Below are 14622 nucleotides of genomic sequence, written 5' to 3'. Positions count from 1 at the left end.
TTCGAACCACTCAAAATTGTCGGCTTAATTTATTTTTATTATTTATATTATTTTATGAATAATAAAAAATTTTGATATTTTTTTATTATAATAATAATATAATAAAAAATATAAGAAATAATTTTAATTAAGTATTAGAAAATTAGTAAGGTAATTTAAATTTTATTATAGTTATATATTTATTTATTAAGTTTTTAAGGTGAAAATACTCTTATTTTTAATTAATATAATAAATAATATAAAAATATTTAAGTAAATTAATATAATAATATTCTTTTATTATCTCTAATAAAACATAATAATTATTTATACATACTCATTTTTATCAACTATAGTAATAATTTATTTCAGTAATCATCAAGGTAATTTTTTAATTTTTGTAATAAAATATTATCCAAACCAAATGGCTCTTTAGGGTGTATTAGATTTGGATAATATTTTATTATTAAAATTGAAAGATTGTCTTAAAGATATATTATTTAGAAGATTATTAAGTATAAATGATTATTAAATTTGATAAAATTTAGTAAAATTTAATAAATTTAAATAATTATTATGTCTGGTTAAAAATAATTAAAAAATAATAGTATATTATTTTACTTAAATGTTTCTATGTATGATTATTCTAAAATATTTTTTTATATTATTTTTTATATTAATTAAAAATGAGGTTAATTATATCCTAAATATTAATAAATAATAATATAATTATAATAAAATCAAAATTAACTTTGTAATCTTTTAATACCTATAGTAAAGGTGATAATAAGATTACTTTTAGTGCAAAGTTGATTTGGATAATATTTAATTATTAAAATGGAAAGATTCTATATAATTATTATATTTAGTTAGAGGTAACAAAAAAATAATAAGATATTATTTTACTTAAATACTTTTGATTATAATTATTCTAAAATTTTTTTGTATTATTTATTATATTAATTGAACATGCGGCTATTTTTGTTTCAAAAAATTAATAAATAAAAATATAATTATAATAAATTAATATTAGATTAGTAAGTTTTTAATTTCTAAGATAAAGGTGATAATAAAATTACTCTTTATATTATTTGTCATATAGTCATTAGTGATAGAAGGATACCAAAATATATTATTAATTATAAACTAAAAAATACAAATAACAAAATATATATTAGTAGAGTAATTTTATCTACCTTAATCAAACCTTCTTAGATTATTTGTCATACCATTATCAATAATAAACTATTACTAAAATTTTTTGTCAGTTATAAATTAAATAAAAATAATAAAAAATAAATTACCATATATAATTTTTTTTATCTACTTCTAATCAAAGGCCTCTTTAACGTTTTCCTTTGATAATCATGTGAAAAGTCAACTACAGTAATCAGTGTTATTTAACTATATTTACCATGGGTAATATCTAGAATTGTACTTATCAATGTAATTTCAGACAATAATCACATTAATTAGTGCAATTCTCTATTAAAGCCGCACTAATTTGTGAGATTTCAACTGAGAATGTACTAATCCACACAATTCTCAACCGGAATTTAGTCGCATTAACCCGGTGCCTCGTCTGGCCCAAACAGGAGCTCGGCTGGGTTGAATTTTAATAACTGAATTGGACTTTGACCCGGTGAAGAGCCCGGTCCAATTTTTTCAAATATAAGTATAAGTTCTCTCCTGTGCCTATTTATTACAATAATAACATTATATTCATATATTTTTTTATATATAATTTTTTTATATATAATTTAAGTATATGGATAATATATTATTATGTAATTAAATTAATTTTAATTAAAGATTAAGAAACGCAAACACAGCATGAGAGTTACTGAATACTAGAGTGTTGATCAATACATGGCCTATTCAGGGGGATCCGAAATGTTGGGACAAAGCTGTGGAGTTTCTCTCTGAAAGGTTTGGAAATCGACCGGGTTGATTATCTGAAAGGCCAAGAATTCCAATATATTCCATTTGGTAGAGGTTGGAGTTGCCCAGGAAAATCATTTGCAACTGCACAAGCTGAACATGCGCCAATTAGCCGATATGTTGAATTTGTTTGATTGACAAATAATTACCAGGCGGCCAAAATGGGGAGAAGTTAATGACATTTTGTCACTGTTAACTTCTCTTATAGGAACACTGCTAGGTCGCAAAGAAAATTTAAATTTTCTCTCATGCCATGATCTTATGGAAAACTTCTGCAGGTAAACAAAGATCTTTAGACTAAAAGACACATAAGGGTTTTCATTTTTGGACCTGGATAATCATTTAAAATTGTTAATCACGCTTAGGCTATCTTGATAGAATCGCGATTGTGTAGGGTGTCTACTGTTTGCGCAACAATCCCAATGGTCAAATCAACCATATAAACATATTCCCAGGCGGTGATCCAGTAATTACGGATTAATAAAAGCAAGAACTGATCGGTAATATAGGTGACGAGGTCAAGCTATAAACTAATGCCTACTGCCAACCAACTTGAGTTGTTGAGTTTGAGCATACAATTTTTTTTAGTCCTTATCTTAACGTAAATATAAAACTATTCTGATAATACCTTTATAAATGCCCTTACAATTCAACATCATTAGTCTATAATGACACACTCGCATATTATGTGTGAGTGTGAAGATGATCTAATTCGGCTATTTCATTAGTGAAGTCCTTATGTTTATTGTTATGTTTAAATCATTTAAGCGAGAGATTGGCCATACCTTCAATATTGATTACAAGCTGGACTGCATAAACAATTAATAACGACGATAAATTATAAATGCCCTTACAATTCAACGTCTTTCAGGAAATTTTCCAGCACTGACAGGGAATGGATCAGTTGAATTTGTTGTATCAATGGTGGCAAGAGGTGAACCAAACAACTACATTGGGTGCCATCCTCACATCACTAATCGTTTTCTCTTTCTGCCTTCTGCATCTGTTTAACCTCACCAGAAATAAAGGGCTTAATTTCCCTCCTTCTCTACCAAAGCTACCGATAATAGGCAGTCTTCACCAGATAGGCGCACGCCTCCACCACTCTCTCCGAAATCTATCCGAGAAGTACGGCCCGATCATGCTCTTACACTTGGGTCACACCCCATTTCTCATAGTTTCATCTGCAGAGATAGCTAAAGCGATATTTTTTAAGACCCAAGATGCTTTCTTATACAGTCTCAAACAAGAGCTGCCAGAGCTCTCTTCTATGGATGCTGTGACATAGCATTTTGTCCCTTTGGTGATTACTGGAGACAAGTAAGGAAGATTTGTGTTTAGGAACTGTTGAGCCAAAGAAGGGTACAGGCATTTCAGTTTGGGAGGGAAGTAGAAGTTGCAAACATGATTGAGAAAATTAGAGATTCAAGTCTTAGTGGAGATGCAGTTAATTTTACTCAGATGTTTGCTGTTATATCGAACAATGTTATTTTCAGATCTGCTCTTGGTCGGGTATATGAAGAAGAAACGAATAAGAGTTTCTCGGAATTGTCCAGAAGTGCAATGGACCTTATAGGATACTTCTGCTTCGAAGATCCGTTTCCATTTTTAGGATGGCTGGATAATCTAACCGGCTTAACTGCGAAATTGAAAACAACTTCAGGAGAAATACGTAGTTTTCTTGATCAAATGAGAGGAAAACGTGAAATCTTGAATAGTAGTGATGATAAGTCTGATGAGAAAGACTTGTTAGATATTCTTCTTCATCTACAGAAGGATGGAAGTCTTGAAATTGGCATCACTAGGGAAAACATCAAAGCAATCTTGTTGGTTAGTATTTCTCAAATTTTTTGATCTGAGGCTCGCATAGACACTTGTTTAGCATTGTTTTAATTTGTTTATTTCAGGACATGTTTGTTGGAGGTACTGATAATACAGCTACAACACTGGAATGGGCGATGGCGGAGCTTGTTAAAAATCCTAGTGAGATGAGGAAAGTGCAAGCGGAGGTGAGAAGAGTGGTGGGTAAAAAATCCAAAGTAGAAGAAAATGATGTTAATCAAATGGAATACTTAAAATGCGTTGTCAAAGAGACCATGAGATTGCATGTTCCGGCTATGATTACTCGGGCAACAATTGCTAGCACTAGCTACAAGGGTACGATGTTCCACCGAAAACAATTGTGCTTATCAACGCCTGGGCAATTCAAAGGGATCCCAAATTGTGGGACAGGCCTGAAGAGTTTGTCCCTGAGAGGTTTCTTAATAGTTCTGTTGATTTTACGGGCCAACACAGTCAATTCTTTCCATTTGGAGCTGGGCGAAGGGGCTGTCCTGGGATTTCATTAGCAATTGCAGAAACTGAATATGTGTTAGCCAATCTGCTGTACTGGTTTGATTGGCAGTTACCTGATGGCGCAAGAGGGGAAGATCTTGACATGAGTGATGTTTATAGGCTACTGATTCGCAGGAAAGTGCCTCTTCGTCCTGTTCCAGTAAGCCGTTTTTAATCTGTAAGTGATCTGAGTTCTCAGACTTCCTTTTGTTGTTAGTGTCAGAAACTGTTTCTTGTATTTAGTGAGTAATCAAATCAAAAGCATCAAAAATATTTTCCACCTGTTGACAATACCAAACCTCTCTGGAGATTTACAGTTCTAAATCCCGGATGATAGCAAGAATGTTTCTTCTTGATTCAATCCTTTTGGTCAATTCAATTATATTACTAATACCTGCTACTTATAAATCATATTGTAACCAATAAACATGGTGGTCCGAGCCAATTAAACACCTCATTGTTTAAAGCAAATGCATTAAAAAAAGATATGAGAAGATGTTTAATTCACCATATGTTAAGCAAAATGTCACATTTACTACCATGTACAATTTGCTGAGATTGGCATCAGATCACCCTTGGAATTAGTACACATCAAACTATTCTTGAAAGAGCCTTCAGAACATCGTTCATGGTGGGTCTGTGTAAGGGGTCATTCTGAATACAAGCCTTCGCCAAGAGTGCCAAACACATAGCCTCACCTAACTGATAATCACCCTCCAAATTTGGATCCAAGAATTTTTTCAACTCATCCACGGACCCGGAAGAGGTTTCAAACCCTGCATCTTCCAAAAAATTGACAGAATCTTTCAAAAAATTTCCCCCCACGGTAACCTCTTTGGCCGATATCAACTCCAGCAAAACAACTCCATATGCAAATACATCCACCTTGAGGGAAGCAATCCCATCACTGAGATACTCAGGTGCAAAATATCCTTCTGTACCCACCACCACTGATTCATTCCAGTTAGTCTCTTCCTTCTCATTGCTCCAAATCAAAGGTTTTGCCAAACTAAATCCAGAAATCTTTGCCCTCCAATCCATGGTTATTAGAACGCTTGTGCTATCTATGTTTCGATGAACATAAGCAGGTTTAGTACAGTAGTGTATGTAATGAATAGCCACTGCCAGATCAAAAGCAATCTGCATTCTTTTAGCCCAAGTAAGCTGCTTAGACATCTTAGCATTCAACAAGCAATCCTTTAAGCTACCATTCTCTGCAAACTCGAACACCAAATAAGGTGTGCTCCCATAGCAGCATCCCTCAAGCCTCAGAACATTTAGGTGATTGATCTTTGTCAATATGCTTATGATATGGCGAGCAGCATCTTCTGAACTCATATGCTTTACCGCCACATTCAAACCGTCTATCCTTCCCCTGTATAATGCTTTGCCGATCACAGAAGCCTTATCGAAATGCTCAGTTGCAATCCTTAGCTCCTCCAAGCTATAATTTACCAGCGAGTACTTTAACTTGGAGACTCCATCAAGAAAATCAGGTGAGAGATTTGATGACCCTGAACTTTTAGCAGATAAAGGTTGAAAATTCCTAGGATGATTCTTTCTTCTGATGCATATAAATGCACTAAAAGGCATAATCATTAGAATCACTGCCGCAATAATACCTACTCCAAGAACTAGCTGTCTATGCAATATAGTTGTTTCTGTACTGGATGTAACTTTCTTTAGCGGAATTACTTCTATAGGGCTGGGAGCTGGATCAGCATTGATAACCGAGTTCACAAAGGGAACATCCTTTGTTGGAATAAGCAGTGTTGTTCCAGGGAATATGGTTGAAAAAGATGCTAATTTATTGGCCTCCCATATCATGGTTTCAGGCACTCCAAATTTTGCGGCAATTAAATCTGCATTATCATACTCTATAACAGGATATGTAACAAGGTATTCCACGCCATTTCTTCTATCATCTGCATCAGGGCAAGCACATCGGACAGGCACCCTCATCGTAGATTGATGAGGATCACCTGGGTTCTCTTCGGCAAGACTTAGTGCTTTCACCAACCCTTCAAAAACTCCACAGGCAACTGAAGCAAATGAATCTGAGTTAGAAAAGTTGTACATGACAATGGCTTGAGAGAACCGGCCGGTGCAAGAGCAGTTGATTGGAATGATGATCTCTCGACCAATCGTTATATTGTTGGCATCAGCTTCAATCATTTTGTTGATATCAAGGAGCTTGTCAAGTCCCAAGTGAAAGAGAGATGACACGGAGGACAACGACTGGAAATTCTTTTGAGCCCTGTACACTATGTATGTATCACAAGGAAATCTGGAGCTACAAAGGTAATTGGACCCTGAAATTTGTGATTGTGAGCTGCAGTCTGATTTATCATAGGATTGTCGAGAGTGAACAGTTTTGACGAGGAAAATCAGAATGCAGAAACAAATGATATTAGGAAGAGAAACCATGATGACACAAATGGTGTCTGATTATGTGAAGGTGTTCTAAATTATTAGCATAGATGAAGGAAAACGAAGTAAAAAGTTTGAACGAATCTGGAGAGGGAAGCTTGTTATGAAAGAAACCAATGGGAGGCCGCTTGGCCGGCCTATCATTTTGATATTCATTGCTTCTACTAGTGGGCTCACAATTCACTGTTGCTGGACTGCAAGATAATCGTCAACTTTCCTTTCTGTTGGACTTTGATACATATATTACAGAAAAGTCTGACTAGCGTAACTTAATTTCTAGAGGAAAGCTTGAAGTTTCTTTATTGGTGGACATAAGTTGAAACGTAAAATATGTACAAAGAAGGCACAAATGGAGATCCCTTATATATCTGCTATATGTCAGCATGCTAAAGTCTTACACGAATACTAACAAACTTGATGACTGATCAAATTTAAGGTTGGTGACTTTTACGATGTTTTCACCTGTCAGGATCCAACATCAAATGTCTGTTTCTAAGGTTTCATAAATTAAAAAATATATATGTATTGAATGAGGATTTGGCATTATATTCGAGGAGCAAGCATCCTGTGGAATGAAAGGTTCAAACTTCCAGTAGTCTATGTTCACGGAAAGTGGAAGTATGGTGGGTATTGTAAAAGACACAGAGAAGCACTCCATTCTTTGCATATTCAAAGGACGAACAGCAAAGCAAAACAAAAAGAAGAGCACACTCAGTGTTAAGACCTTTTCAATTATACAAGTAGAAGAAGAAGAAGAATAATATAATTAAGCTATGTAGCACGGAAACAGAAACGGAGAAAGGTGGAAACACGAAAACGGAATCATGGAAACGCATTTTTAAAAAAATATAGGAAACGAAAACGTAAGAAAACTTATAAATATAAAAAATATAAGGGTTTTTTATAAATACTAAATTTGTTATAACAAAAATACATAAACTTGTATAATATAAAAATAAATAATAAAAAAAAATGAAGAAAAAGAATACTATAAAATAGAATTATAGAATCTATTGTAAATTGTTCTTGAGTAAACACACGTAGATTTGTAAGAAAAAATAATAATACACACTAATCTATATGATATGTCGGAAAAAAGATGAATAACACATCGAAGAGTATAGAGGAGATAAATTCAATATGAGATTTAATGACATTTTCAGTTTGAAAATATAAAAGATATGTGTTTAATAGATTTTACGAGTTTTTTTTCTAAAAAAACGTGTTTCAAAATTTTTTAAAAATTTCGAAATAACCCGAAACGTTTCCTACAAATTTCTGAGAGTTTCAAAAACATTAACATTTTCAAAACGTGAAAACGCACCCTATTATAAGTTTTCGTGCTACTTTGTAATTAAGTAACAGGAAGAAGATGTCATCTTCTATATATAGTTGGATTAAAATCCTGTTGGCTGTAACAGTACTAGGGGTGGTAGAAGGTCTGTTAGGAAAGGGTGGTGTTGGAGTCTGAGAGAGTTTAGAAACAAGGGAGAAGGAGAGACAAAGGTTTGGGTTTAGAATGTTGAAGTTAGATCAATATTTTCTAATCGAATTGATTCGAAATAATCTCATTCTAGTTCTATCTCTTAGGATAGAACTATTTTGTTTGTAGTACTTGCAAACATTCTGCTATGCCCTGGCAAATAAAAAATTGTTTATTGGTATGGGAATTCGGAAATAGCATATTCTCAGTCAACATATATGTATTTTAAATATATCTCTCTCTGTGGACCGTTCATGGTTGCTGGGTGGTTGAACTCCTTTAAGCATAACTGTCTAGTGGGCAGGAATCATGAGGAAATGTATCAAGTCCAAAGCCATTAACAAAAATAGAATCATGGCATCTTTCAAATCCCAATTATCAATTTTGAGTGGGTGTGAAATGAAGAATCCAAATCAATCTTGAACAACTTTTCTTTTGCACTTTTTTGGCAAAGATGAACCCCACCTTGGACATTTCATTAAAGAAGGGAATGGCCCCTAGTGCAAGTTTGACTTCTGTTCAAACAACTTATAGGACTTCAAGTCCTCATAAACTTCTCTTCATTTTCTGGAAATTTTCATTTGCATCTCATTTTCCAGGCGCCGTGTGTATCTTGGCAAAGGCAAATACAGTTTTTTGTGGACTAGAAGTCCTCCTATCAGTTGTATTGTACAGAAGCCATACATGCACTAGGGGTCATTCCCTTCTTTATTGACTAAATCCTATTTAACAGATTTCAAAACTAAAAATGGATTTTGTTAGTCAAAGCAAGATGACCAATCAAGACATAGGACTCAAATTAGTTCTCGACTCCACAAACTCTTCACATCCATTCTTCACTTTTCCATGTGTTTTCACACAACTAAAAAATTTGGCATTTTGGCTTTGACACACAGTGACCGTGAAAAAAAGTAGAGGAAAATAAACCCAGCCATCAATTTGGTTAAAAACAGAGAGAAGAGAGGTGTTAGGCTTGTTTACGTTTTGCCTTGGGCTCTTGGCTACAATTAAATGCGCGTGGGCTCGTTTTTATCATATGTATGTATGTATGTATGTATGTATGTCTCTGTGTGTGTGTATATATATATATATATATATATATATTTGTTAAGGTCTCGGCCGCCACGCCTCTTATTAATAAGCGGCCCTCCGTGTCCTGGTTTCATATCCATACATTAATTTCTTAAGTTGTCCGCATCTCAAGGTTATAATTTTACCCTTCTCAGGCTCGTTGCTTATACTTCAACCGCAATCTTGTTCTCTCTGCAACTTTCTTTCGGCATGGAAACTATTGCTTCTCCTTCTTCTTCTACGACTTCACTTTTTTATTCCTCAAACAAGGCGAATAACCTTAATTCTAAAACACTCTTTTCCAACCTGTACAAAACCAAAAAAACAAGATCTTATCCCTTCTTTAAATCAGTCAAAGGCATTCAATCTCCTGAACCCGCTTCTAAAAACCCTACTCTCTCGTCTTTCTCCCGCGGGGCTCTCACTTTCTCTCCCTCAGAGACCGCTGATATTTTGCCGCGGAAGCTCCATCATTTCATCACCGAGTTTCAATCTTTGACGGAACCTATCGACCGTGTTAAGCGTCTTCTCGACTATTCAACACTCTTGCCTTCTCTCCCGGACTCTTCCCGGGTGGACTCGAACCGAGTGATGGGCTGCACTGCCCAGGTCTGGCTCGAGGCTACGCTGGATAAAGATGATAAAATGAGATTTAGAGCTGATAGTGATTCGGAGATTGCGAGGGGGTTTTGTTACTGTTTGGTTTCGGTTTTTGATGGGGCGGCACCTGAGGAGGTGTTGAGAGTGAGGACGGAGGATTTGGCGGCGTTGAATGTGGGGTTACTTGGTGGGGAGAGGTCGAGGGTGAACACATGGCATAATGTTTTGATTAGCATGCAAAAAAGGACTAAACTTTTGGTAGCAGAGAGAGAAGGAAAGGCGTTGTTTGAGCCTTTTCCGTCTTTGGTTGTGACCAAAGATGGTGTTCAAGCCAAAGGTAGCTATGCTGAGGCCCAGGTTAGCATCTTTGTTTCTTCAATCCTATTGAATATAGTAGTATAATTGTAATCGATCGTTTGATAGGTGTTTATGTGTTAATTGCGTCCTGCATCGGTGTGTTTGATAAATTGTTAAAAGAAGAAAACTTCAACTCAATATACTTGTGGTCTTAACTGGTCTTTTAGCTTTGGAAAATACTCTTCGATGGGCCAGGGGTATCGTCAGTCCAATTGTGGAGTTACTGAAGATTTTTATTTTTATTTTTTTCAATGTTATCAATGATAAACGTCTAAGTTCACTGCTATCCTTCTTGATGATATCTGGTTTCCATGTTGCTGGTTACTTTTAATACTGATAATTCCCATGGAATATGATAAATCATGCGTCTCCAAAAGTTTTCAATACTTTTTAAGGCTCTTTACTGGAAATCTTAAATTATAAGTTATTGTAAGGTTTCCATCATTGTCTTCTCGATAAATAACAATATGCATTCAATTGTAAATGTACTGATGTATGAGGTCAAGAATTATGAGACATAACAATTGGTTCTAGTCTTGGCAAGCAAGAGCCGTTTTTGCTCATCATAGGTGTTTAAACAACCGTATGGGTGTTATTCTTTTCTTGGGGGCAAGATTAGAATCTCAACTGATTTAAGTAATAATGTTTTCCAATTTAATTTTTCTCCTAGTAATTTATTGGCTGAATTAAAATCCTAACTTCCATTCTAGTTTGATTGCAGGCGAGATATTTGTTCCCTGATGAGTCTACAGTTTTAGAACTTGTCAACGAGCTAAAGGAGAAGAAAATTGGCATCGTTGCTCATTTTTACATGGACCCCGAAGTCCAAGGTGTCTTAACTGCTGCACAGAAGCATTGGCCCCACATTCATATATCTGATTCATTGGTCATGGCTGACACAGCTGTGAAGATGGCTATAGCTGGATGCCAATTCATAACAGTTCTAGGTGTAGATTTCATGTCAGAAAATGTGCGTGCAATTCTTGATCAGGCCGGCTTTCAAAATGTACATGCTTTTTGCTCCTAACTCCTATTGTTTATTGAGCTCTTTATCTGTTCATTACTGACTGAATTAAACTGATGAATAATTTAAATTACCTTGAAATCAATGTCTCAACTGTATGCGAACTTTTGTTTTTGGAACTCAGTATCTCCATCATAAGGCCACTGTTTTTACCATATGAATTGCATCACCAGTAGAATAAGGGACTTGTACAAGGAAATAGAGCTTCAAGATGTAGGCTTGCTTGCACGTGGGGACTGACCGTGGTACAACCTCTAAAGAATAGATGATACTCATACTTTTTTGAAGCTTTTACTCGTGCAAGCTTGAAAGATGAACCTTTTCGTTCATATTACTATAATATTTTGTTTTTGATCTAGTCCTTTCAATCCCGGGATTGTATCTAGAGAATATTTTTATGATTGGACAGTTAAGATGCAAGAAGGATAATACTTCTGTTCATTCTGATTCTTATTGACTTTGGCATGAAATAGATGGAATTTGATCTTTTTACCAGAGTTCAATTTATGGTAAGCATTTCATGTTTTTTTTGTTTATCGGTGGCTTTCCAATGCAGGTTGGTGTGTACAGGATGTCAGACGAGCGCATTGGTTGTTCTCTGGCTGATGCTGCAGCTACGCCTGCTTATATGAATTACCTTGAGGCTGCTTCTAGTTGTCCTCCTTCTATGCATGTTATCTACATCAATACTTCACTTGAGACAAAAGCTTATGCTCATGAACTTGTGCCTACAATTACCTGTACTTCTTCTAATGTTGTGCAAACTATTTTGCAGGTTGGTATCAAAATGATCTTATGTTCATTTACTTTATTTGTGCTACAATGCTCCAATTTATGCTTTGCCAAACTCTTTTAGGAAAGTGCTTTCCCTGCACAAGTAACTTGTAAACTTACTGATGTATGAGGCCAAGAATTATGAGACATAGCAATTGGTTCTAGTCTTGGCAAGCAAGAGCCATTTTTGGTCATCATAGGTGTTTAAACAACCGTATGGATGTTCTTTTCTTGGGGGCAAGATTAAAATCTCAACTGATCTAAGTAATAATGTTTTCCAATTTAATTTTTTTCTCCTATTAATTTTTTCCCTGCAGGCATTTGCTCAGATTCCAGATTTGACCGTATGGTATGGGCCTGACTCTTACATGGGTGCAAATATTGCAAAGCTATTCCAACAGATGACTGTAATGAGTGATGCAGAGATTGCTGGAATCCATCCAAAACACAATAGAGACTCAATTAAATCATTGCTACCTCGCCTGCATTATTATCAGGTAAAAATTCTCTTTTTGGTTCTTGAGGAATAAGGACATGATGGAACTTCTTTGAATAGTGTACATTGTACCACATATGATTCGGTTGTACTCATGGTGTTATCAGTTCAATGCCTCCATGGAAGCTTGGGTGTGTTTATTTGGTTACTGATTTATTGCTTCATTCAGCATCCCAAAATATTTCCTCTAATTATCAGGTTATTTTGAGATTATTTTATATAAACATATTAATCAATAGCGCTTCTTAGACCAAAAAATATATCTGCTCGAGAGAAGCACGACATGATGGTCTCCCTAGATAATTTTTATCCATATGTCCTTCATCAATAGTCTATAATTGGTGGTTCTATCTATCTGTTGGAATGTTACCTGATGACGTGTAATCTTTTAGGAGACTTAGATGTCTTATGGTTTGGTACTCATTTGTAGGTGCAAACGAAATTTTCATAGAATGTTTTTGGTATAATATGTTTCTCCTGCCCCAAAATGATGGCATCTATAACTTTATATGTATATCAAGTGCAGGTCATTTTACCATGTGTTTTTGAAACATTTTCAAACCTAACTAGCTACCTTTTCTGTTTGTCCTTCTTTTCAAGGCTTGGGCCTTGTCAGATCTGCTGTCTTTTATTTGTCTGACCTTATGACATGTTTGCATCAGGATGGTACATGTGTTGTACATCATCTTTTTGGGCATGAAGTTGTGGAGAAGATCAATGAAATGTATTGTGATGCGTTCTTAACTGCACATCTTGAAGTCCCAGGAGAAATGTTCTCTTTGGCAATGGAAGCAAAGAAAAGAGGAATGGGGGTGGTGGGTTCCACTCAGAATATTCTAGATTTCATAAAACAAAGGGTTCAAGAGGCATTAGATAGAGATGCCAATGACCACCTCCAATTTGTGTTGGGAACAGAGACAGGAATGGTGACTTCAATTGTTGCAGCAGTCCGCAGTTTGTTCGGCTCTGCAAAGTACTCTTCAGGGGAAGCAAAAGTTAATGTTGAAATTGTCTTTCCTGTTTCATCAGACTCAATGACAGGAACATCAACTAGTTCATCTCCAAGCCTAAATTCGGTTAATTTGGGTGATGTCATTTTACCTATTATACCTGGAGTTGCTAGTGGAGAGGGGTGTTCTATTCATGGTGGCTGTGCATCCTGTCCATATATGAAGGTGAGTCTGTCCTTTCTTTTATCAGCACATTCTCTGCCCGTGTCATTACTCCCATTGTATATTTAATCAAAGAATCAATGTTATCTTTTGCATGATTCCAACTGGAGCACCAAGTTGGAGACTTGAAAATACCATGGTATTGACACACCATATCGGAGATTACAAATTGAAGGAACAAAACAAAACTTAATTGTATAGATGAAAGTTGTTATTTTAAAGCATATTAAATGGGGCCTCTGACTTGTTATTTACTGATTACTTGCAGATGAATTCTCTGACGTCACTATTGAAAATCTGCCACCATTTGCCTGATGAGAACAATAAGCTAAAGGCATATGAAGCAGAGCGATTTAAGTTGCGAACCCCTCTAGGAAAATCAATTGCTGATGTTGGGTGTGAGCCGATATTACACATGAGACACTTCCAGGCATATATAGTTCTGAAAATTTCAAGACTCCCCAATGATAGAACTTTCTGATTCAACCTTATTTTGTTATCTTTTGCAGGGTAAGAAAGAATTGCCGGAGAAGCTTGTGAATCAGGTCCTTCATCCTTATGGCAGTGGGAGGTCAACATTATCAAGTTGAGAATATATTCCCCAAAATTTATTGAAGCAGCACCGGTTCACTGAAAGTTGGAAGAAGGGAATGGGGAGCCAACCACAGGTGGGAAGTCTTTTGAAGGAGAGGCTGTTGGCAAGGAGGGATTCTGAAAATAAAGCTATTTTATGATAGGATTTTGGTGTACAATTTTAGTTATGAACAGCTTCTATTGGTCGGTCTTTCTCTCCTGGTGGTTAATTAGATTTTTTACATAATGGTTGAGAGTTAGGCTTATAAGAAATAAATGGAATGAGGTTGAATTTCATTTTACCTTTCATTTCTATTGTAATAACTACACATTACTTCTCTTTGATTAATTATGCACATTCTGACAATAATTTTCCTTTGACCTTCAA

The 14622-nt window shown here is 35.3% G+C and overlaps 2 protein-coding genes and 1 pseudogene across 2 annotated transcripts in view; all 3 read left to right on the top strand.

Annotated features, from left to right (window-relative positions):
• LOC123211656 (quinolinate synthase, chloroplastic-like) overlaps positions 1-13795 on the top strand; it is a 27210-nt gene extending 13415 nt beyond the window's left edge. Inside the window, exon 6 of the mRNA XM_044630454.1 lies at positions 13693-13795. Coding sequence (XP_044486389.1) covers positions 13693-13730 — 38 coding nt within the window. The 3' untranslated portion in view covers positions 13731-13795. The remainder of the gene's footprint in view (positions 1-13692) is intronic.
• On the top strand, positions 2766-4547 carry LOC123211657 (annotated as a pseudogene).
• On the top strand, positions 9298-14622 carry LOC123211655 (quinolinate synthase, chloroplastic). The gene is made up of 7 exons (XM_044630453.1): positions 9298-10195; positions 10917-11201; positions 11776-11994; positions 12311-12490; positions 13152-13664; positions 13930-14091; positions 14171-14622. Exons 1-7 carry the CDS (start codon positions 9449-9451, stop codon positions 14249-14251), a joined length of 2187 nt encoding a protein of 728 aa, XP_044486388.1. The 5' UTR covers positions 9298-9448; the 3' UTR covers positions 14252-14622.

This window comes from Mangifera indica, chromosome 3 (genome assembly GCF_011075055.1).
Source record: "Mangifera indica cultivar Alphonso chromosome 3, CATAS_Mindica_2.1, whole genome shotgun sequence".
Lineage (NCBI taxonomy): Eukaryota > Viridiplantae > Streptophyta > Magnoliopsida > Sapindales > Anacardiaceae > Mangifera > Mangifera indica.
This window is presented reverse-complemented; position numbering and strand designations above follow the sequence as displayed.

What these genes read in the sequence shown, in the direction of transcription:
- LOC123211655 (XM_044630453.1), top strand. Translation starts at nt 9,449, where the DNA reads ATGGAAACTATTGCTTCTCCTTCTTCTTCTACGACTTCACTTTTTTAT. An exon ending in CTCGCCTGCATTATTATCAG is followed by an intron (nt 12,491 to 13,151) that starts GTAAAAATTCTC and finishes TGTTTGCATCAG; the next exon opens with GATGGTACATGTGTTGTACA. An exon ending in TACACATGAGACACTTCCAG is followed by an intron (nt 14,092 to 14,170) that starts GCATATATAGTT and finishes TATCTTTTGCAG; the next exon opens with GGTAAGAAAGAATTGCCGGA.